This window comes from Perissodus microlepis, chromosome 20 (assembly GCF_051167445.1).
Source record: "Perissodus microlepis isolate ML-2025 ecotype Zambia chromosome 20, ASM5116744v1, whole genome shotgun sequence".
Lineage (NCBI taxonomy): Eukaryota > Metazoa > Chordata > Actinopteri > Cichliformes > Cichlidae > Perissodus > Perissodus microlepis.
In genome coordinates, this window is record NC_140480.1 from 29,678,085 (window position 1) to 29,698,635 (window position 20,551).

The 20,551-nt window shown below is 39.4% G+C and overlaps 1 protein-coding gene across 2 annotated transcripts; it reads left to right on the plus strand.

Annotated features, from left to right (window-relative positions):
* The first annotated feature begins 1,194 nt into the window (after positions 1–1,194).
* Positions 1,195–20,506, plus strand: klhl21 (kelch-like family member 21). Of its 2 annotated transcripts, none has more exons than XM_084916511.1 (5): positions 1,195–1,345; positions 12,748–13,832; positions 15,401–15,806; positions 16,651–16,723; positions 17,376–20,506. In XM_084916511.1, exons 2-5 carry the CDS (start codon positions 12,806–12,808, stop codon positions 17,706–17,708), a joined length of 1,839 nt encoding a protein of 612 aa, XP_084772637.1. In that variant the 5' UTR covers positions 1,195–1,345; positions 12,748–12,805; the 3' UTR covers positions 17,709–20,506. The 2 variants fall into 2 exon arrangements, with proteins under 2 accessions (XP_084772637.1, XP_084772638.1); XM_084916512.1 differs by lacking the exon at positions 1,195–1,345 and adding an exon at positions 11,137–11,258.
* Positions 20,507–20,551: the final 45 nt, after the last annotated feature.

Sequence of the window (20,551 nt, forward strand, 5' to 3'; positions counted from 1 at the left end):
TCTCCCATCCACATGAAGTCTCTGAACTGGTTTCTTCTCTGTTTATCATTATCTGATCATGTGTTTATCTGTTTATGATCATTGCTGACAATTCAGAGCCACAGGGGCACGGCCTGCCTAAGAAAACTTCACATCAAACAATTTGTTAATAATTAATCATTACAAATTAATGCTCCAAGACCCACCCGCAGTGGCTCAGCACCCAAACCAGTGGGACATGCCCCACAAAACCACTGCCACAACTAATCATGCTTTTGAATCATACCATCTGTGTTATGAATCGCCCTGGTAAAGAAGGCCCTTCCTCTGTGTCCTGACAAAGAATAAGCTGAACTGGAAGCTGCTGCTGGCCTTTTACCGCTCCTCAGTGGAGAGCCTACTGCCTGGGTGTTTGGTACACAGGGGCCACTACTGAGAAAGGAAGGTTTCGCAGAGGGTTATTAACACGGCCCAAAAAATCATTGGCTGCCCTCTGCCGTCCCTGGGCGCAATATATACATCCTTCTGTCTCAAGAAAATTGGGGCCATCACAGATGACCCCTTGAACCCCACCTACCACCTGTTTGACTTGCTGCCCTCTGGTTGGTGCCTCAGGTCAATCAGGTCCCACACCTCCAGACTCACAAACAGCTTCTTCCCTTGTGCCATTCGGACTGTTAACAAATACTATCCCCCCACACCCCACCCCTGCCCACTCATTTCACCAATCTCAGCCATGGTATGAATATTCCTTATCACTCAGGCCACTCACATATGGACACTAAATCAAGTCCTTTGCACTACTTCCAGCACTTTTTTCACCATTGTGTGCCTCTTCTATTATCATTGCCTTTCTCTTGTTTTGTATATATTCCTCTTGATTATATACATTTCTCCTGTTTGCTATTTATTCCTGCTGTCTTACTATTTATATTTTATTCCTGCACAGTTGGTGTGGAGCAACCCTAATTTCGTTTTGATGTACTATGACAATAAAGGGCTATTCTATTCTATTCTATTCTATTCTATTCTTCAGATTTTGTGATGTGAATTTTATTTGTACATGCCCCAGAAAATAATTTATATTTGTTAAGAATCCATATATGTACAATTCAATAAAACAATAAACATTTATTTTATTTTTTTTATTATAACGTCTCGTGTGATTGAAGATTTCCCTGGTGTTGCGTTCGAAGCCCTTTTTTACGACAGCACTTGAAGGCAGCATTCATTACGGTACAGGCTGTCATGGCGCAGAGGAGGCCAGATAGATCAGCAGCGTCAAACTTTAATTTCGGCTCTATTTCTAAGATGTTCGGGCGTTACACCCTGTAAAATCATCACCACCCGTTGACGACACATATCGGTAAGTTGTCTAAAACTGAGCCAGCCTGCTTTTCACGACAGTTACTTGTTCCGAGCGGCGGGCAGCCTAACGTTAGCTGTAACGTTGGAAAAATGTCGTTCGTATAAATATGACTTTACTTTGATGATCGCAGGCGGTGTTGACTGTTTAAAATGGGAGCTTTCGCATCCAAATAGCGTTCTGCATGCAGCTTATGTATTGTTATAAACACCACATGCTAATGAAAATGCTTTTTAACCACATAAACAAGTCAATACATGAAAGTAATTGGCTACACAGAAGTTGCTAACAGTTTCCATCAGTGTATTTTCCCATTATGTTAATAGGTTTGCTTTAGTTGTTATCGACCCTATTCTGGACCTGTCAGTGTATCTGAACTGTGGCTGAACATTATCTAGACCATTTGAATATTATCTTGGACCAAGCATGGCTTATGAGAGGGAGGAGGCAACATTTTTTCCTCCTAAGCATTTCAGGACTAAAGCCTCACTGTGCTCAGTAATGTGGACATGTATGGCTGCACGAGCTGAGTGATAAAAGTGTTTGTGCAAGTTTTATTACAGGAGCACGAATTAGAGGAATTCGAGGGAACAGATGAAAGAACATTATTTAGAGAAGTCATTCCTGTCAGTAAAGGCTGAGTCATAATGCAGAAACAAATGTTCTGCATGGCACTTAAACTCATTCTGCCCACTGTTCCCTGCACAAGTTAATGAATAATGCCTTGATTATTCATTTGGCAACAGATGGATTCTTTCACTGAAAGTGCCACTTGCAGGGCACATTAGTGGAAAAATAGAGACATAAAAGGACTGGTATAACTGTACATTTAAAATATAGTTGCTGGTAAGTCTAATCTTTAAAGGTGCGTCGTATTTTATAAGCTGATAATAAATTTTGCATGCACAGATAATCTGGAACATGCCCAATAAAATAAGATGTGTCCTTTAATCCAGGAGTCATGTCTCATGTTATGCCCAAATGGTGAACACAACACAGCCACAACAATCAGCGATCATAACTTTAGTTGTAAACTAAACGCGTTCTGTGTTCTGTTCTTCGTATAACATCAGGGTCACTGCTGAAGTTGCACCAATCCATTCTTCATGGACATAATTTCTAGAGGGACTTCTAATGATCTCATCATGAAATTTGACTATTATATTTGAAATGGTTATTAACTGTTTTGTGGGAAGTGTAGTGGTTAGCTATGTCACCTGACATGAAGAAGTTCAGGGTCGTGAAATGTTTTTCTGGTCAGCTAGTGATTCTGTCTCTGTGGATTTTCTAAGGAGTCCAAATACAGGTTTGATTAATTTGGTAATTATAAATTGGCTGTATGTATAAATGTGAGGATGAGTGAGTTTTTTCATCTGGGGAATAAAACAAATAAGCAAACCAAAAACATATCTCTGGCATATTTAATGACCTATGTCACTGAAAAGCAAAGGTAATTAGATGCTTTTTGTTGGTTAAAACATGTTGTCTTGTAATTGTGTAATTTCAACAGTAAAACCACTCTGTTTAGATCAGTTTCTGCTGCAGCAACATACAAGAATTCATTAAGTCTCATAATATCCTGCATCCAAGTGTTAATCCTTCTAGTAGCTTCATGCTGGCCCTCCTCTGTAGAGGAGTAGTGGTGTTGCCTTTTTAAGGCCAACACAGCCTCAGCTGTGGACAACCCAAGACTTTCATGTCACTCCACTCTGATGTTTGCCTTTGCCTCAACAGCAGCAGAGAGAGGGAAGCTGTCTTTGTGTGGTTGTTATCCTGCCAGGTTCTGGCTGAAACTGCATGAACCTGAATATTGTTATGTACTACATTATGTACTATCTGCACTACAAAACGAGTTCACCATACCCAGGGTATCTTTCTGTTATCTGGAATCACTTACCTCAACATCGGCTGTCGGGATAAGCAGTCACGCGGAGCTGGTTATCAACTCGCTAAGTTACCCCAGGGTTAACTGCATGTTCACATGAAAAGGTGCAGTGCTTGCGTTAGCATCTGACTAATCACAAACATGGATGTGTGTGTCTGCAGTAGAGTGGCTGATTTCACGAAACGGATGATGAAATTGTGCTATGGGAAAAATACGAAACAGTTAAACACATAATACAGCTTAAAGGTACAATAGCTGCTGCAGACAAAGCAGTAAATTGTGGAAGCTTATTTCCACCACTGAAAAAAATGCCATCCATAACTTCAAGTTAATGAGTTGAAATTTTGAGTTAGCTCTGCCAATCAGGAAGCTCGATGAATGATGTCATTTCCTTGTTATCTGAAAGCAGATGGCGCAGACACAAGCACACTGAAAATCAGATAGTAATAGCATTAGTTCACTACTAATGTATAATAAACATGAACAAATTGCTATTCTGCTGAAAACGCCATGCAATTCACAGCGATTTTGTCATTTGTAAAACCACGCTGAAAGAACTCAGCACTTTGCTCATTCTTGACCGACAGCTGTATCATTGGTAGCTGACGCCTGCCACCTTTTACTTCTGGGCAACAAAGAAATGATGTAGCATCACAGAGCTTCCTGATTGTTGTAGCTAACTTTACATTTTGAGTTATTTTCTCGAAATGTCAGCTTATTAGCTTAAATAAGCTCAAAATGATATCATGTTTATATACTAATTTTAAGATGTATATTATTAAATTTAATATTGTCTTGGTAAAGCCTTGCAGAAACTCATTGTTTCAACTATGTAAATCTGTATGCGAGAGTTTTTCCTGCTGTTTTCTGCTTCTGATACTAATAGCAAAAATACGAAATGTAAATTGTCTTTGGTGATCATTCCAAGCTTGCACCAACAAGGGGCAACCCTGGCACTGAGACTGAAGAGACTGAACACACTGTTCCCCCACCTATGGAACTCAGTTCCATGTAAACCAAGTCTATCTTTTATTTACTCTGTTCACATCAACACAGCGGCTTCCAGATAAACATCTCCTCTCGGCAGATGTCAAAACAGTTTTATGAAGCCGTGGCACAAAGTCACATTTCCATTGAGTAAATCAGAATTTTCTTTGGCTTGTGTAAATGTTGCACAAGGGCTTTTTTGACTATGTTTTCATTTTTGAGTTGTTTTTGTTTATATAGTTCCCTTGGGTTGTGTGCCTTTTGACCTTTTGCTTTTTAATTACTTAGCAGGAAGCAATTCTGCAGTCACCACACTACTTTATTTCAGACTCAATTGTCGCAACAACTGTTGAAACTTTTTAGGTTGGTAGAATTTATCCTTCAGTCCTGTGGTGACAAAGCTTAGTGTAAAGTCTGGTGTAAGGCAAAAGCTCACTCACTCATACTCTGAAGTCACATCTTAAACATGAATGCTGGTAAAGCGACAGCCTTAGCCGTCTCCTTTGGTGTAGTAGTAGTAGTAGTTCTACTCTGTGGCCTTTCACAATGACTGAACTCCTCACCCTATTACTAAGGCAGCGCCCATTCACCTCTCGGATAAATCTAATTTCTATCTTGTTCTGATAATGTTAACAAAATGATTGGGCAGAGATTAACAAATTTATGGCATTTCTCAAAAACGATGAGCCATCTGGTGGCAGATGGCTGCATAACATTTAGGACGCAATAATTTACTGGCATTGGGCATCAGTGAACATTTTAACGATTGGATTGAATCACTACTAAGTCTGGTACCGACTAGCGAGAACAGCTTATTAGTTGGCTAGTCAACTAGTTGCACACATCCCTAAATAGTAGGTCTGATATATTGCTATCAACATTAATAAGAATTTAAAAAGTAAAGAAAAGATGGGGAAAACACCCTTCAACCATCTCATGAACACCAGAGGGCACTCTGCAAATTCGCTGTTGATGACATGTTTGAAATGTAAAACATCAACCAGTTGACTGGTTGTGCTCTATTTGTTTTGCACCTGATGTAGGTTTCACCTAAATAACACAAGGAATTGTGTTCAGGCATCTGAATAGTAGGCCATGTCGGGCATGTCCAACTGGTTGGAGACCCAGGGCAGACCCAAGACATGACCCATGTAGGAGAGATTATGTTTCTCGATTGGATTGGAAAATGTTTTACTGTTTCCTCAAAAGAGCTTGATGTAGTGACCAAGCAGAAGGTCTGGGCATCTATGCTTTAGACTGGTTCCCCTGTGACCCAGATAAACAGAAGATGAATTGGTGATTGAGCTACAATATGTAATCTTTTTGCTCATCTATTCAGCAAAATGCAGCTACAAAGACATATTTTTTGACTTGTCAGCACACTCCAAGAAGGCATTCTATAAATATAAACATGAAATGAGTAGTAACTACCCGTGTATGCTAAGGTCCAGAGATGGCCATTTTTCTGTCTGTTTCTGCTGCTGCCAAAATTAATGAATCAATCCTAAAAGACTATTAATGTCGAATTTTCGTATTAAAGTAACAACGGCAAATGTCCAATAAGAGCTTTGTCTCATGAAACTATATTGAACAAACAATGGACCAGTTGATCCTGTGCATCAAATATATTGATAGATTGCCAAGAAATCTGCTTAGTCTGTGTTGCAGCTCTAGCAGGCCTTCCCAGGTGTTACCTGTGTGGGTGTGTCTATTTTCACGCACCACCATCTGTGCAGCTGATTTTCATCACCAATTAGGGTTGGAGTGCTTATTGCCAGTCAGAGGAGAGTTCTGATGATAGAGTGCTATTCTCTTGGCAATATCTCAACTGTGTGTTTCTGTTCCTTGTGGACAAAAGTGTGTTTAGGGTTAAGATTGTGACTTACTGCTATTTCAACCAGCTTCTGGGTTTTGCTCTGCATTACTTAGTTTTTTGATAGTGATAATGGCTTTTCTGGCTCTTTTCGTTAAATTATTAATTCTTTATTTTATTGCCACTGTCTCCTTTTTCAACCAGCATGCTTTTATTGTTACTTAGGTGATGTAATAGTCCCCTTAAGATTGCTTGTACTAATCTTGTTGCATCAATACTAAGCCTAAAAGTTTTCTTTGCTATTTGGGTTTAAGATCTGGGAAAACTAATTTAATTCATCTCCTTCCAGAAGATGTTTGTTTTTGTTGCTCATTTGCAAATGAAGGATGGTGAACATGTTAAACCTCATACCAGCCACGCAAGCTGATATGATTTAGCTCAAAGTAGACCTGTGCAGTACAGTCTCACAGAGCTGCTATTATGGCTGTGGTTTCTGTGCCTCATTACAGGATGTTTGAACTCTGATTCAGTGTACTGGGTTCATTTAGATGTCAAAGTGACTTCAGAGTTTCTATTTACAGTTGTTCTAATTGTTTGTCTGAAGATGCATGTCTCCTGGATACGAGAACAACCATTTGAAGGAATAGATATGATAGATTTATTAATTATGTCAGCCATCCTGCATTTTTAGCTTAGCTTTTGACTAACATCATTATCCTTTGTTTTTATAACTTGGACTGGTCTTTCTGTGCTCTTTACTCATAGCGTTAAGATTGTTTCCACACCTCGGCTGTTTGCCTCCCTCAGAAAGTACATAAGTACATACAAAGTACATAAATCAGAAAGTACATAAAGTCATACTTTAAATAGTTCATACAATTAAAATCATTTTTACTAAAAAAACAAAGAATAAAATGCTACAGAAACTCAAGTTTTTAATCGGATACAGTATAAGTTTATTTAATTTGTGTATTTTTTGCTTGCAAAACATAACAGCTGAAACATTCAGATAAAGATATATTATCTGAATGTTATATTTTCAGTCTTTGTAGTAAGGCAAGGCAGGTTTATTTATATAGCACAATTCAACAACAAGGTGATTCAAAGTGCTTTACAGAGACATTAAAAACAAAAACAAATAAAAAGCATGATTTCAAATTGATTAAAAAAACAGTAGATAAAATCAGAACAGTAGATAAAATCAGTAGTTAAAATTTAAGTTTGGAAATTTAAGCTTAAAAGTGTGGATTTGGTGTTTTATTCAAATGCAGCTGAGAACAGGTGAGTCTTCAACCTGGATTTAAATAAACTGAGTGTTTCAGCTGATCTGAGGCTTTCTGGGAGTTTGTTCCAGATATATGGAGCATAAAAGCTGAATGCAGCTTCTCCGTGTCTGGTTCTGACTCTGGGAACTGATAAAAAACCGGATCCAGATGACCTGAGGGATCTGGAAGGTTCATACTGGGTCAGGAGGTCACTGATGTATTTTGGTCCTAAACCATTCAGAGCTTTATAGACCAGCATCAGAACTTTAAAGTCTATCCTCTGACGGACAGGCAGCCAGTGTAAAGACCTCAGAGCTGGACTGATGTGGTCCACTTTTTTGGTCTTAGTGGGGACTCGAGCAGCAGAGTTCTGAATGAGCTGTAGTTGTCTGACTGATTTAATAGTAGACCTGTAAAGATGCTGTTACAGTAATCAAGCCTACTAAAGATGAATGCATGGACTAGTTTTTCCAGGTCCTGTTGAGACATCAGATCTTTTATCCTTGATATATTCTTGAGGTGATAGTAAGCTGATTTTGTTATTGTCTTAATGTGTTTTTCTAAGTTTAGGTCTGCATCCATCACTACACCCAAATTTCTCGCCTGGTTTGTGGTTTTTAGGTGTATAGATTGAAGTTCTCTGGTGACCTGTAATCGTTTTTCTTTGGCACCAAAGACTATTTCTTCAGTTTTGTTTTTGTTTAGCTGAAGAAAATTGTGGCACAACCAGTCATTAATTTCCTCAATGCATTTACCAACAGCCTGTACAGGGCCTCGGGCTCCTGGTGACATTGTGATATATATTTGTGTGTCATCTGCATAGCTATGATAGTTTATTTTGTTGTTCTTTATAATCTGTGCCAGTGGGAGCATGTAAATGTTAAACAGAAGAGGTCCCAAGATGGAACCTTGGGGAACTCCACATGTGATACTTGTCTGCTCAGATGTGAAGTTACCTATTGATACAAAGTATTTCCTGTTTTCTAAGTATGTTTTGAACCAGTTTAGTACAGTTCCTGAAAGACCTGCCCAGTTCTCCAGTCGTTTGAGTAATATGTTGTGGTCAACTGTATCAAATGCTGCACTGAGATCCAGTAAAACTAATACTGACATTTTTTCCACTGTCTGTATTCAGACATATGTCATTAAACACTTTGGTCAGAGCGGTTTCAGTGCTGTGGTTCTGTCTAAAACCTGACTGGTTCACAAGGGCAGGGGGGCTTTAGGGCGGTGTCGCTATCATACCCTGGCTGTTGGACTGGTCTCTCTGTGCTCTTTACTCATAGCATTAAGATTGTTTCCACACCTCGGCTGTTTGCCTCCCTACGGACTACACATTTCTGTCAGCTATTCTTGGGCTGTTGGTAAACACACTGAGTATAAGTTGCTCAATAGTCTGCATTCTACATTTAGTAAGCCTTGTGTTTTGGAGGGGGCGGTATGTTTGCTTTATTGAACTTTTTCAAGTTAACTTGCAGTCACTTTATTTAAAAAAATGTAGTTTGTTTCACTGGATTTTTATTGTATTTTATTTACAGTTTTACTTTTTTGTTAGTTTTTTTAAAATTATTATTATTTTCAGCATCTTTTATTTTGTTGAGCCCTCTACTTCATTTAAAATATTTTTGTGGTTGCATTTAGTGTTTTGTCTGCTGTAACTCAAAGATGCTCTTTGGTTTCACTGCACATCTTTCCCATTTTCTTAGCAAAATATAAAGAAATTAGGGGTGGCAAAAGACTTTTGCATTGTACTATTTAAATCTATTTGTGCCTTACTGTATGTTTAGTAAGGTAAAATATTTCAGGTAAATATGTGTGTACATTTTCAGTTTCACCTCTTTCCACTTAGCAGAACAAAGTATTTGTAGTTGTTTAAGTGGGAGATCTGAATGTTATATTTTCAGTCTTTGTAGTAGAGACAGTGGGAGTAATAAATCGTTTCACGACTGAGTGAAATGAAAGCCCATCAGTTTGTTGGAAGAAAATGCCATAATCTCTTCAAACATAATGACAATCACTTACACAGAAGTTGGGGACATGTGTTTTCTCAGTGCAGGCTGAGTTGTGAGGCCCTGCCTGCCCTTTAGGAGAGGAGTTTGATCCCTCGCAGAGCTATTTGGACCTCTGCATTGTTGAACCCTGGTGTTGAATGTGAGCTAAATCCTTTGGCCAGAGGAATAGGAGCTTTATTACAACCTTTAAACAAATCTCTGTAAGGAGATACCTGTGTGTTTAGAGAAGGAATGATTATCTCCAAATACTGACAAGACTCTTTCATGAGATTTAATGCAGGTTTCTATTAACCACCCTACCCTCTGGTCTTGTTCTCCTGGTGATTTAATAGGACTGTATAACTGAAATTCAATGCTGGTACAGGTTAAACTGTACTTCTCAGGAAGCAGCTGCAGAGGAGATGCAGGAATTTGTTACCATATGTTTATTTCAGAATTTAATCTGTTTAATGTTTAATCTGTTTTTCCAGAGTCACAATTTGATGGATAGACCATCTTGTGTTTCTTCGAACAGTATAAAAACATCTAATACATCCATGTTAGGAGATTTTTATTTTTATTATTTTATCTCTGACCAAGCCTGGTACTAGCTATTATTTTCAGTTAAGACTTACATTCTGATGATTTTCTTAATCAATTCCTTGGTCTGTAGTGATTTAGAGGCCGATATGTTGCCTTCAAATTGCCCTTTGATCATGAGTCCAAATCATAAATACATTATTTAAATGCTGCTTTCTTTCCCGCTAGCAATCCACTGTTTTAGTAAATGTGAAAAAAGTTCATAAGCAAAAAAAACAGCAAATGAAATCTGAGAGTGGTTGATATTTTTCCTAAAATATTAACCCTTACCTTGTTCTTCTATCTCAGTCAGACTCATCTTGTAGCTGTAAAGTGTAAGCTAAAATGGCGATGGTGAAAGTGGTCAGCTTGAGGCAGTGGGTGATGTCCTGGTGGTCAAGCAACAAAACTACTGTAGTATTTCCAGAACCCTTTCTTTAAGTTTTTCATCTAGCAATTCATTTTCACTGCTGCTGGCATATGACATAATAAACACAGAGCAATGTGACGTTTAACTGAATGAATTGGTACCATAGATCTGTTCACAATTTCCACTTTAGATTTTTTGAGTCAGGATCAAACAAATATCTGGCCCAAGCTATCCGGGATAGCCAAAATATTGGTACTTTTGAATGGCACAAAAAAAAATTGGGGGCTTTGCGTTGTGGAGAAGTAATGATCATGCCACTGAAGCTTCTTTTTTAGTTAAGAGTGGAATTTTTGAGGACAGACTAATGTGAACAAATTTACAAGCCAAATTCGGACATTGCTTTAAAAACTCCAGAGTCCGGTAGGATCTCCTTAAGGCTGTACTGCTTTAAATGTAATACTGAAGACAGCATGACATCACCATTTTAATTTAGCAGTTTCCATATGTAAAGTCAGTGGAAGTGTTTTGAATTTTATCCAAACTACGCAATTTTTGTCGTTTGTCTGACCCGCATACTACGAGTATGTTTCTAACAGAGGGTCTTGTCCTGTGATCCAAGCAGATCTGTGATTCTTTGCTGCTTTCCTAAGAAATTTTTTAGGTATTAGGAGAGGAAGCTGTGTTTTGGTCTGCTGCTGTGCTCCAGGTTTGGAGGAGGCCCAGGCTCGGCTGGCTTTTCTCTCAAAGACTGACCGACCACAGAGACATACCAGTGTGGAGGGGGGGTGGTTACACTCTCCCCACAGCGTCAGCCCACTGCATGTTAGGTGTTCCCCCCCCCACCCTTCTCTGAAAATGGACACTGCTGGTGTATTTATAAACCCCAACCTCAGCCAGGCTCTCTGTCTTAAACACAGTTAAGGAGCTGTTCGTATTCAGAGTCATGCTGAGCTTTGCTGTCGTGCTTTCTAGACGTTGAATTCTGTCGCTTTGCTTGTGAAACGTTGCCTGGAGGCTCATCAGGTAGGAGAAGAATATATTTGAGCTAAAAACTTTACATTGATTATTATAATTGGTGTGCTCACATATGACTGTATTATTTCTGTAATGATCACTGTGTATTATAGAGATTTGCTTGTCTTGTTGTGGGAATGACTCATTTTTTTACCAGTTTTCTATAACGGTGAAGTTTCACCGAATGTCATTTAATATCAAAGCCAGTACTAAATTTATCAGTATAGACAGCTAAGTGTTGATCTATGCTTGACACTGGTATACTGCAGTGATTAGTCAGATGACTAGTAACTTTTTTAATGTACATATTCATCGTGCAAACATCTCAAAGATCCTTTTCATCTTCTCCGTAGGGGGTTTTGAAATTAGGGGGAAATTTCATCCCTAAAATGCTTCCTATAGGGGAGATTAGGGGATAAAACTTGTGAGCTTCACTACAGGGCTTACAGTTTTTCCTTTAGGCTGTATTTTATTTTTCTACCCTAACTTCAACATCTTTCCTGTCTAACTCGGGACTGTATATTTCACACACAGAGCAGCTGATGTCAGTGTTGTAATTTAGAGCAACAAAAATATTCTGAACCAGTTAGCCTGAAAATGTTCCTGTCCGAGGGAGCAAAAGATTCAGATTTTGTATATTTGTGCCGTTCCTTTGATACGGTGTGTGTGTGTGTGTGTGTGTGTGTGTGTGTGTGTGTGTGTGTGTGTGTGTGTGTGTGTGTGTGTGTGTGTGTGTGTGTGTGTTTTGAGTGGGTTCCTTTCTCATCCATTGACTTACATTTTTAGCTAGTAGTCAAATTTACAAGCCTTCAACTTCACATCTGAACCCTGTCTGGGTATGACAATAACTTCCAGAAACAGCAGAGGAAACTTGTAGTCTTGCAAACAAATGGAAAGTTGAGCAAAACATTATTAGGTAACTGAAATTAGGTGTAAGAACTATTTGTGTTACAAGTTGTAATTTTGTGGAAATGGAATGATTATCTGCATTACCTGCGGTTCCACACTCGTGAAAATTTGTTTCTCTTGGTCACACACGACTAAAAACGAAATATCTTAAGGGGCCACACAGGAAACGACTAACAGTGGCATGGCAGCCACAGGTTATATAGTCAGTGACGGTCAGTGGCTTCAAGAGGTGATGGGTGAAATAACAGCTGACAGTAGGTGGGTCCCAAGTTAAATTATTCACAACTTTAAGGTGATTAAAGTTATTATCAAAGAGAGCACAGGACATAAATGTATGAGAAGGTGGTAAATACATTAGAGGATTCCCTTGGTAACTGGAGGCTGGAATGTCTGTTAGCGACCAACTTGTAAAGTGATGTGCAACAAGTTTCCTGTGTTGACGGATAGTCTTTTCTTAAAAATGAACTTATGGAAAACTGTTGTTGTTTTTTTTTATATATAGTTTTTTGACCAAAGGGCTAAAAACTGCAGCCCTTTGTGGTGTTTTGAGTGAGATTTGATTTACATTTCTTGTGTTGATCTGTTTCAGATGAAAACAGAGTTTTGAGATCGACCATTGGAAAAAGAGAGACCCTAAAAGAGGAGAAATGGAAAAGCCAGTGTTGCAGACACAGCCTTCCACCTTGCCTTTTTTCGACACGGCCCACGCCTTCAACCTGCTTCGAGGAATTCACGAACTGCGTGCCGAACGAAAGTTTTTCGATGTGACTTTATGTGCCGAGGGGCGTGAGTTCCACTGTCATCGCACGGTGTTGGCCGCTGCCAGCACCTACTTCCGGGCTATGTTTGCAGGGACACTCAGGGAGAGTGTTATGGACCGGGTTGTTTTACACGAGGTGTCAGGTGAGCTCTTAGGTCTGCTGGTGGACTTCTGTTACACAGGACGGATCACCGTCACTCAGGATAATGTGGACCTGCTGCTGAAGACGGCCGATCTGTTTCAGTTCCCCTCAGTCAAAGAGGCATGTTGTGCTTTTCTGGAGCAGCGGTTGGATGTTTCCAACTGTTTAGAGATCCAGGACTTTGCAGAGGCCTATGCTTGCAAAGAGCTGGCAGCCAGCGCTCGGCGCTTTGTCCTCAAAAACATAATGGAGCTAGCTAAAGGGACAGACTTTGAACGCTTGCCATGGAAACGCCTCCTTGAGTTTGTGTCGGATGATGAGCTTTGTGTGGACAAGGAGGAGACAGTTTATCAAATTGCAGTGCGTTGGGTGAAGGCTGATCTCCAGCGACGACTACACTATTGGCCCGAGCTCCTCCAGCAAGTCCGACTCCCCTTTGTCAGGAGGTTCTTCCTGTTGGCCCATGTGGAGAGCGACCCACTTGTCTACCTTTCACCTACCTGTCTCCGTATGGTGAATGAAGCGCGTAGCTTCCAGTCCTGTGAATACGACCGTCACGACAGACCTTGTCATCGCATGCGGCCTCGGCCGTCCACGGGATTGGCAGAAATCCTGGTGGTGGTAGGAGGCTGCGACCAGGACTGTGATGAGCTGGTCACAGTGGACTGTTACAACCCTCATACTGGACAGTGGCGCTACCTGGCTGAATTCCCCGACCACCTGGGAGGAGGCTACAGCATAGCAGCACTCGGAAATGATATGTATGTCACAGGTAAGCTATCTGAAGACATTAAAACTAAGGCTGTGATGCTGATCCAGTCCAATCCAGTTTTATTTAGCACTTTTTAAAAACAACAGTGTTGTACAAAAAAATGCTGTACAAAAACACCAAAACACCACAACAAAACAATAAATCATTCAATACAAGATTAGAACACACCATTTTCATACTCAGTTAAAAGCTGTTGAGTAAAAAATTGTTTTATGACGCATTTTAAAAACAGGCAACTAGCTGGACATCCTAACATGGGCAGGGAAATGATTCCACGGTTTGGGGATGATTGCCTCTGTTTTGGGGGGACTAGCAGGAGGAGCTGGTCCACTAACCTCAGTGACATTAAAGGTTTTAAAAGCAAATAATAAAGCATTGCTAAGGCCAATATAAATTGTGTTACAATAGTCCAGATGATAAAAGCATCAATAAAATGTTCAAAAACTTTAAAATATAACCCAGATTTGACCTTGTATTAAAGCCTCAACTGGTAAAAACTCACATTAAATATAAATATATATCTTTATCTTGTTTATCTTGCTTAAAATCACAGTCCAGTGTGTTTGAGTCATCTTAACCATAAAATAGATAGATATTGGCAAGCATTTTATTTGCCCATAGCCATAACCATTGTGACATCACCATTTGTATTTAGAAGCCTCAGCTCTAGCATTATGGAGGTTGTTGTTTTGATTTTGCTGTTCCTGGTCTTTCATGATTTGAGAAAAATATCATCTTCTGTTTATTAATAAACTGCAGTCTCTACGGCTACTGACTTTGTGTGAACAAGGAGAAGTGAGTCAGGACACAGTGTGCTGACAGAACAGCAGTGGTGTTATCTTTATCATCACCATCATTACCAGTAACTGAGCATGTCTGAACAGTGAGAAATCTTCTTGAGAAATCATCATAGACCTTCACTTTAGGCTTGTGACTCCTACAAGATTCTGATGGTGGGTTACAAAGTTAGCAGTGTTACCTCATGCGTCAGTGGCAGAAATAACAGCCGTATATGATTGCATAATGTTGTCAAGCGGATTTACTGTTCCTAACATTTGATACACTTTCTTTAATTAAACATACTAAGAGGAGTTGTTTAGAAGATGCTGTAATTTTCACAGTCTGGTGATTCCAGATGGTGACTTTTAAATGGGGATTTCCAGACTTAAAGCAAAGCTTCTATACAAATCAAGAGCACTTTGAGACCGTCCACTGAGACAGATCTTTTCTTGACAGATGAAAATGTCTTCCAGTTTAATTTGTATTTGTGCAGATATGTTATGAAATGTTTATTTGGCTCTGTCTTTTTGGAAGAGTCCTCCCAAAAATTTATGGATGCAGAACCAGGTCTGGGTCATATCCAAAGGTTCACTTAATAGTTGGACCTCTGGTAAAATCTTTCATTCATATCTGCAACGACCTCTCTGAGTAATGCTGCTAACATTCAGGCCAACCAGATCAATCACATTACCTCCTTGGCTGGTGATAAAGACCTTCAAAATTACTGCCTTGTACACTAATTTAGAAATAAAATCCCACACCACTGATTTCCTAACCGTGTCTTTTAGGTGGCTCTGATGGCTCCCGCCTCTATGACGGTGTGTGGCGCTACAAGTCCAGCGTGAACGAATGGACAGAAGTGTCACCCATGCTGAAGGCTCGTGAATATCACAGCTCCTGCATCCTGAAGGGCCAGCTGTATGTGGTGGCTTCGGACAGCACAGAGCGTTACGATCAGGCTCTGGACTGCTGGGAGGCCCTGCCAGCCATGCTGCATCCGATGGATAACTGCTCCACCACCGCATGCAGCGGACGCCTGTATGCCATCGGCTCTCTGACCGGTGAGGACACCATGGTCATCCAGAGCTACGATGCAGACACCAACCGCTGGACCATGGTCAACTGTGGACAGCTGCCTCCGTGGTCCTTCACACCAAAAACTGTTACCCTAAATGGCCTCATCTACTTTGTCAGGTGAGGTAGAATCTTTTCCAGTTGTTTCTTACATCTTTAATTTACTTTTTGCATTTAGACTATAGTTTTAAAACAGTAAACACCAGGGACAGAATGTAATTAAGTACATTCGCATAAGTAATTTGTTTAGGAGGAGACTTAGCTGTATTCTTTACATTCGTCTACTTTATCTTCAAGGGAAATGTAATTTTTACTTGAAAACACGAGTTATGTAAATGTATATTTATATTTAAATGCACTTAATTCAAACTGCTCTTGTTTTTCATTTTTATCTTAAATACTTATCTTACGATTTATGTGTACAGGATCTGAGTCGTTCTTCCACATGTGCTAACAGCAACAGTGTTAAGCATACCCCTGAAGGGTTTAATAAATGTTTTTTAAAAAGGGTCAAAGTTGCAGAGAAGTAATCTGAAATCCCTTTTTTTCATTGAGTTTTCATTGTTTTCAGGAGATTTTTTTTATATGAGCTCTTGTGCAATGATTTTACTTGCCCTGCCCACTTGAGATCAAATTGTGCTGCTTGCGGCCAATGACCTAAAACGACCCCGGTGCCACCCGATTTAGACTTTCACAGAATGAGGGACACTGGACCACATGAACACACTAGTGTTGATCTTTTCTATCCAGTTCTTTCACGTTGAAAGATCAATTTAGTTCTATGGGCTCTGCATTTGTTATTTAATATAACAAATATTACATCAATTTGCCACTGACTGTTGATGAGGTTGGTCTTTACATATGAAAGAAAAATAAACATGTTATGACTGGGTTGTTAGATTTGAAGCTGGAATTGTTTTGTTGCTTTGGCAGCTCTTTGACTTGAGTGTCTTTCTATTTGCAGGGATGACTCAGCTGAAGTTGATGTTTATAATCCTCAAAAGAACAAGTGGGACAAAATTAGTCCGATGACCCAGGTTAGTATTTCACACCAGGTGCTTATGTGCTCCAATAGCAATCATTGTGATCTGATCCCTGTCCTTAGGCAGAAGAGCACAAATGTCACTCAAACTAAGTCAGTTACAACATGATGATAAATGCATGAATAAAAATAAACGTATCCACATTTCTCACCTTCAATTTCAGTTTAGGACAACCACACCTTATCACAAATTGACTGGCTTGCCAGAGAAACAAATTAGATAATTAGAGAGAGTGTACAAAGCCTTACCTTCCACTAGCTCATTTAGTTTTTTAGCTTTGTATTTGTGATCTCAGGAAGATACGTTTAATAATATATCTGTTACTTTTTTTTCAAAGAAAAGCAATATTTCTCTCATGACAATATGTTGACAAAGTGGTTGTACATACAGTATGTTCAGGGCAGTTGTTAGTCTGGGACACATATGATGCTCCTTTTAAATAAGCATTTTTTGTTTTCGTTGAATTGAAAAAAAAAAAAAATCAACTTATTATATACAATAATGAATCAAAGGCTACACAAAGAAAAAAAAATAAAAATTGTCTATGTCTGTCTGTCTGGCTGCTTTCTAGTGTTATTGTTAGATGTATAAATTATTATGACTTAAAGCAAAAATACATGCTTAAAAATTTTGTTTTCTTTTTCAGGTCCATGTTGGAGGCAGTGTGGCAGCCCTGGGGGCTAAATTGTACGTGTCTGGTGGTTACGACAATACGTTTGAGCTGTCCGATGTTGTAGAAGCCTACGACCCGGCCACCCGCACTTGGAGTCTTGCTGGACGATTACCTCAGCCGACCTTCTGGCATGGCAGCGTCAGCATTTTCCGGCAGTTCATGCCCCTGGTGTCGAGCGCATTCGAACCCACTGACATACCCGAGTCAAACGGCATTCTCCTGCACCGGCATCACCGACACCACGCGCTCCACAATCTCAATAACCTCAACCAGAACCAGAATCAGGATCTGAACGCGGCACACTGATCTCGAAACCTCGAAACCCCCATTGACCATGTTCTCCCTCATCGTGCCCTCAGTGTACTGTGAATTTACCTCATCGCTTTGCTAAAGCTGTCAAAGTCAGAAAAGAAGACTGAGCTAGTCTTAGTCTGTTGACTGGACAGAAAGGCCTGGAGCCAGATGGATAGATGCACAGATATTTTATTTATCCCACAGGGGGAAAAGTCTAAGTTACATCAGCAACGCTAAGAAAAACATCCATAAGCTTCTGCAGATTAGAGTGAAGTAATGTTTACGCACTACAGAAATGCATACCTGTTATTTTCTATAGTCACCTGATTGTTTTGTGCACAACTTCCAAGTCGTTTCACCACATTCACCACCTTTTGAGATTATTTGCATATTAATACTCATGGCAACCCAGCTCTCGCTAAACCTCTTTGTCTCTATCAGAAAACACTACACACAGCTGTGAATTTATAGCACTTACACAATAATGAATTTACCTGTAAAACATCTTGGCAGCATTGGTCAAATTTAATCTCCTCCTTATGATTTTTGATATATGCCTGGAATCCACATTCATCTTTTACCAGTATATGTGTGAGAAATTGTCTATGCATGGATATATATTGTATAAACATTTGGCTCCTTGTATCCCCAGTGGACTGCATTATCCACTACACGGATTGCATTCTCGGGGGGCTCTGTACAAAAGCTCTAGAGAGCTGCTGGTTTTGTGGCTTAATAACCAGGCATGCAGTTTATTTTGGTTATACAAGAGAAACCACTTTGAGTTAGTGCTGAAATAATGAATTTATTATGTAGTTGATCGATGGAACTATTTGTTTAATAGGTTAAATGTCAATGGTTTCAGCTTTAGCTGTGCTTTTTTGTATTTATATATTTATTCACATTGTAAACATTCAGCTTTAGACTGTTTGTTGGATAAAATAAATATTTAAAGAGGTTATCATTCTGGTGTGCCAGGTTGTGATGGGGGTCCTAACTACCCTTACAGCTGGAGACCAGAAAGCTCCTGTTGAGTGGTTGGTGAGAACCATATACAGGTGTGAAGAAGAACTGGATTATGGTGCAGGGTCACTTCTAAGTTGTATCCATTAAAGTTCTTGCGGGTCAGTAATGCCTTACTGGCCTTGAGCTTGGACTCACCATTGGCTTATACATTTTGAGATTATTACCAACTGAAAGTAAAATTCAAATTAGAAAGATTAAAACGGGGGAATTTTTGCATTGAAGGTGGGCGTGTCAGGCATTTATCAGCTGTGGCTGTGCATAAAAGGAAATGATGCAAATTCTCAACTTTATTGCATCAGTAAACACTTAGCTGACTAGTTAATGGCCTCAGTTCCTTGTTTTATTTTTCTTTCAGTACAGCATTTTCTAAAATATGGTTCTGTTTATAGTAAATTAGCTGGTAAAGCAGGGTGTCTTCGCTAAACTTGACGTTCCAGTGGTGTAGTATGTAAACCAGTAAGTAAGATCATGCTAGCTGCGTTTATATGTGACCTGTTGTGTTGGCACTGTATCCAGCATCCATGCATGAACTGTAGTTATAGTGGAGATTATTTTCAGTGGCCAAAACCACACTCAAGAATTGAAACAGATGTGGTGAGTTATCAGACAGGTCCACACAGTGTGCATCAACTTTAGCTTTTCTATGGGAACTATCTGCTGATGTCAACTACACAGTGGATGGGAGTTATCTCCTACAGGGTGAGGTGTGTCTGCGTGTGGACATTTCTGTGTTCAGTGTGTTACTTATGAGTTTCTGTTGGTGTTTGTTTTGTTTTGTTTTGTTTTTCATTTATGAACTTAGAAAAGTGAAAGTTAAAAGCGAAATCTGCTAAATTAAAGTCAGATTACAAAATGTGAATAAACCAGTTGAGAGGGTGCTGCGAGAAACACGATTAAATAGCAGTAACAGTTAAGCTTGAAGAAATGAAGAAGTTTTAAAATGAAGTAAATCTAAGGGTTACAAGTAAGTGAGCTTACTAAAACTCTGAAGCTGCTGCTCGTCTCTGCTTGAGGCCTGCAGCTCGAGGCTACATTAGCTGCTACTGGCAGACAATCTGCATTATGGGTGAAGTAGGCTTGGGTGAGGAGAGGAATAAAAACAACATATCTCTGGTTTTGCAGCAGTTTTGCTCTGAATGGATTATTTCTGTAACAAGTAAAAGCCAAATATTTTAACAGAAACCACAAGAATGTTTGCATTCCAAAATCAAAAATTGATATCCAGAACTAAACAGGCATACAGCCGTATGGTTAAAATGTTAATCCTGATTCCTGAGAAATCATCATAGTAGAATTTCAAGTTGGCTGCATGTGATGTTAACTTGCACTGAGTTGATTCTGTTTTTAGTGATTCTTGGGCTGCACGGCATGTCCTCATGACACTCTAGACTCTTAAACCGGGCTATATCAGCCTCTATAACCATGCATGAAGTTTTTTAATTTTTATTTTTTTTTATGTATTTCATTTAATGTTTAACGTTTTAATGTTTTCACTGTTATACTGTTTTCTTATTTATGGATATATTTGTGCTGTGATTGCTTCTGAAGTTCCTGCCTATCAGCTGCAAAAAGATCAGTGGCTGTTCGTAAACACTGGTGATGAGTCGTCAGTCACAACTGGAAGTGCAAAAAGAATCTCAGTTTGTTGTAGAGTAGGATATATTTTTGCTTCGTTTGAAGTAGTATATTTGTGTGTTTCCATGCTGTTGTCAATACACCATTGTTTTAAGTGTTCAGTCTGTGATGTTGAACAGGTTTGTAAATACAGTATATTCTTAACCTTATTTGCTGTGGTTGTACACTGTTTCCACGGTGGCTACTATGAATTA